This window comes from Cicer arietinum, chromosome 5 (genome assembly GCF_000331145.2).
Source record: "Cicer arietinum cultivar CDC Frontier isolate Library 1 chromosome 5, Cicar.CDCFrontier_v2.0, whole genome shotgun sequence".
Classification (NCBI taxonomy): Eukaryota; Viridiplantae; Streptophyta; class Magnoliopsida; order Fabales; family Fabaceae; genus Cicer; species Cicer arietinum.
Genome location: NC_021164.2, coordinates 58131806 through 58135643, shown reverse-complemented (window position 1 = coordinate 58135643; position 3838 = coordinate 58131806). Strand labels below are relative to the sequence as shown.

Below are 3838 nucleotides of genomic sequence, written 5' to 3'. Positions count from 1 at the left end.
CACTTCAACTCTAACATTGCAAACTCCATTTTCATCACTCACAACCTCCACTAAATATTCCATTCCATCATTTCCTCTCAAATTACAAAATCCCCGCTATACCCTCTCCTACGATCATCATCATGGATCTCCTCCTCGTAGAGAAGATCCTAACTGCCATCTTCGTAGCCGCCCTCCTCGCAATTCTCGCTGCAAAACTCCGCGGCAAACGATTCAAACTCCCGCCGGGGCCATTCCCAGTGCCGATTTTCGGCAACTGGCTCCAAGTCGGCGACGACCTCAACCACCGCAACCTCACGGAACTATCAAAAAAATACGGCGAAATTTTCCTCCTCCGAATGGGACAACGCAACCTCGTGGTGGTTTCATCCCCAAAACTAGCAAAAGAAGTTCTCCACACACAAGGAGTAGAATTCGGCTCCCGAACGCGTAACGCCGTCTTCGATATTTTCACCGGAAAAGGACAAGACATGGTGTTCACAATCTACGGTGAGCATTGGCGGAAAATGCGGCGGATTATGACGGTTCCGTTTTTCACAAACAAAGTTGTGCAGCAGTATCGGAGTGGATGGGAGGATGAGGCGGCTAGCGTTGTTGAAGATGTGCGGCAGAATCCGGTGGCAGGAACGACGGGGATTGTTTTGCGGCGGCGGTTGCAGTTGTTGATGTATAATAATATGTATAGGATAATGTTTGATAGAAGATTCGAGAATGAGGAAGATCCTTTGTTTAAAAAGCTTAAGGTTGTTAATAGTGAGAGGAGTCGTTTGTCTCAAAGCTTTGAATATAACTATGGTGATTTTATTCCTGTTTTGAAACCGTTCTTGCGTCGGTATTTGAAGGTTTGTAAGGATGTTAAGGATCGTAGGTTTCAACTCTTCAAAGACTATTTCGTTGAACACAGAAAGTAATTTATTTATTTATTTATCAATTTTTTTTATATTTTATTTTTTTATATCATTTTCCTCTTAACAAACTACTAATCTATCACATTTATCTATAACTCTCTCAAGGTATACACATGGATCCACTGAAATATTTTTCATTTACTAATTTATGATTTGGAATGGGGATAATTCTGTGACAGGAAGCTTGGGAGTATTAGGAGAACAGAAAATGAAGGACTAAAGTGTGCAATGGATCACATTTTGGATGCTCAGAAAAAGGGTGAAATTAATGAGGACAACGTTCTTTACATTGTTGAGAACATTAACGTTGCTGGTAATTCTTTTTTTTTCTTTCTTTCCTTTTCTTTCTCTTTAGTATTAATATATGAGTGGAATGGTTATACGGTAAAGTAATTTAATACATTTAAAACCAAAAAAAGTAACTTTATACATCATTTAATGTGAATTAATTATCTTACCGTGTATATATATGTATAAATTGCAACTGTTTAGAAAAACTATTTATGACTCTTCTCAGTTTTTTTTAACAAATACAATCTTTTATTCAATTTTTGTTGAACATCGATCTACATTACGGTGCCTTTTTTTTTTTTATTTTTTTTTATTTTACTTTTTTTTTTTTTTTTTTTTTTTTTTTTTTTAAAGATTTTTTTGAGAAATTTTAAATTATCTATAGTTATTAAAAAGTTATAAATTTTTGCAAAATATTCTTATAATCTTTTAAACATACTCGTAAAAAGTCATTTAATTTTTTTTTAACAATACACATGAGTTGATTTAAAAGTATATATCAAAATTGTTAGTAGAAAAAATTTGAGAGATAATTGTTCAAAGAAATTTTTTATTTTTAAATTTAAAAAGATTAAAAATGAAATATTATATATTTATATGGATAAAAAACTTATTTAATCTTAAATTCTATAACGAGAAAAATAATTTGATTAAGTCTCCTCAAGAGAAAACTTGAAAAAACAATATTTCATTCAGCCTTTTTTTTTTATTAACTCTCTAGTCTTAATTATAAAAGACTTTTTGGAGAATTTTTATCTCATTCATAAAAGAAAGTTACAATTTTTAAATTATTTTTTGTTTTTTGTTTAAATAGTTTAACTAGTTTTTTTGTTTAAATTGTTTAAATTGTTTTTTTTTAAAATAATTATAAACTACTTTAACTAGTTTTTTCATAAATACTTTTTTGTTTTTTGTTTAAAAGAAAGTCTCATTTATTTTTTGTTTAAATTATTTTTAAATTTTTATTTAAAATCTATAACTTTTTATTATTAGTGCGTGTATTTAATGTTTCACAATTTTCTACAAGAGTATATCCATAGGTAAAAACATTCATTAAGTTTGATGTTTTTTTTTTATCTCTTATAATTAAGAACAAATGGAATATTAGTTATTAACAAAATTAATATTATTTGATAAATGAATTAATGTTACTATTAATTTTTTTAATTAATGTAATTTAATCGACAAAGTCATATATTTTACACAAAAGTAATATATATTTTCTTTACTATATTTGTAGAAATAATGTTTGACTAACTTCCCATAATTTTTCATGAGTACTATTACACATTCACAGAAAGAATGTTTAACAATTTTTCAGAGTTAGACTTAGGGGGATTACTTATTTTTTTATAAAGCTGTTGAAGAATAGAAAATATGTTGTATATCTTTTAGTATATTTGTTTTTAGAGTTATATGTGATATTAGTTGTAGCAATTGAAATACATTTTTCTCCACTAATATCACAAGAATAAGATGCGAAATCACATAAGAGACTTTTAGTGTAGTTGCTTTTATGTAGAGAGAGAAATTTTTACTTTATTGAAAATTATTTAATATTTATAGAATATGAAAAACCATATATAATAATTGATATATATATTGCAAGCAGAGAATTTTTTTTTAATATAATAATATGATGGTGATTTTTTTTGAGTTAAATATGTTGTTAATTTCTACAAAATTACGATATTTAAAGTTTAGTTTTTGAATTTATTTTACTTACTTTTAATCTCTATTTTGATTTTATAGCGATTTTTTTTAGAGATTAAAAATATCACTTTGTAAAAAAAAAAACCAAAATGGAGAATAAAAGTGAATAAAGAAAACTCAGAGACTAAAAAATTGAATTTTTTTTATAAAAACTAAAATAAAATTTTAAAATTTTATAGAGACTAAAATTTATTTTACTTAAATCAAAATTTAAAATTAGAATAAAACCTCTAAATAAAACGATCTAATATATATATATTTAAAAATAAAAAATATTACATTTTATTTATGGGGTTAACCCTCCCATTTCTAAAAAAATAAAGAGCTCTCAAAATCTAAATTCGACGAGAAAAATAAGTAAAATACAACTAAAAATTATTCTAAATAGAATTCAACTTTATTCTCTTGAAAATAGTGATATACAATTTTATTTGAGCGCTAGTTATGAATACTTATAACGAAGAATACATCGAAGTAGGAAAATGTTGATCATACACATGTTGGATGGTAACAAAAAAACTGATTGAAGGACATAAAGGTGATTACAATTTATAAGCATTTAATTTCTTGCTTTTTGTTAAAATAGTGGTGTAACAAGCATTTCTGATTTAATTTATACGTTGCTCTCACTACATAAAAAAAATGTACTAATTATACAAAATTTATGTTGTTGAGCAGCTATTGAGACAACTCTATGGTCAATTGAATGGGGCATTGCAGAGCTAGTGAACCACCCTTCAATCCAAAACAAACTCAGAGATGAAATCGACAAAATTCTCGGCCCTAAACACCAAGTAACAGAACAAGACACACACAAACTCCCTTACCTACAAGCTATTATCAAGGAAACACTTCGTCTTAGAATGTCAATTCCACTCCTTGTCCCACACATGAACCTTCATGATGCAAAGCTTGGTAGTTATGAC

At 27.9% G+C, this 3838-nt stretch overlaps 1 protein-coding gene across 1 annotated transcript in view; it reads left to right on the top strand.

Moving 5' to 3' along the window:
* LOC101507607 (trans-cinnamate 4-monooxygenase) overlaps positions 1-3838 on the top strand; it is a 4368-nt gene continuing 530 nt past the window's right edge. The window contains exons 1-3 of the mRNA XM_073368403.1: positions 1-907; positions 1088-1221; positions 3591-3838. Of these exons, the coding sequence (XP_073224504.1) occupies positions 123-907; positions 1088-1221; positions 3591-3838 (1167 nt within the window). The 5' untranslated portion in view covers positions 1-122. The remainder of the gene's footprint in view (positions 908-1087; positions 1222-3590) is intronic.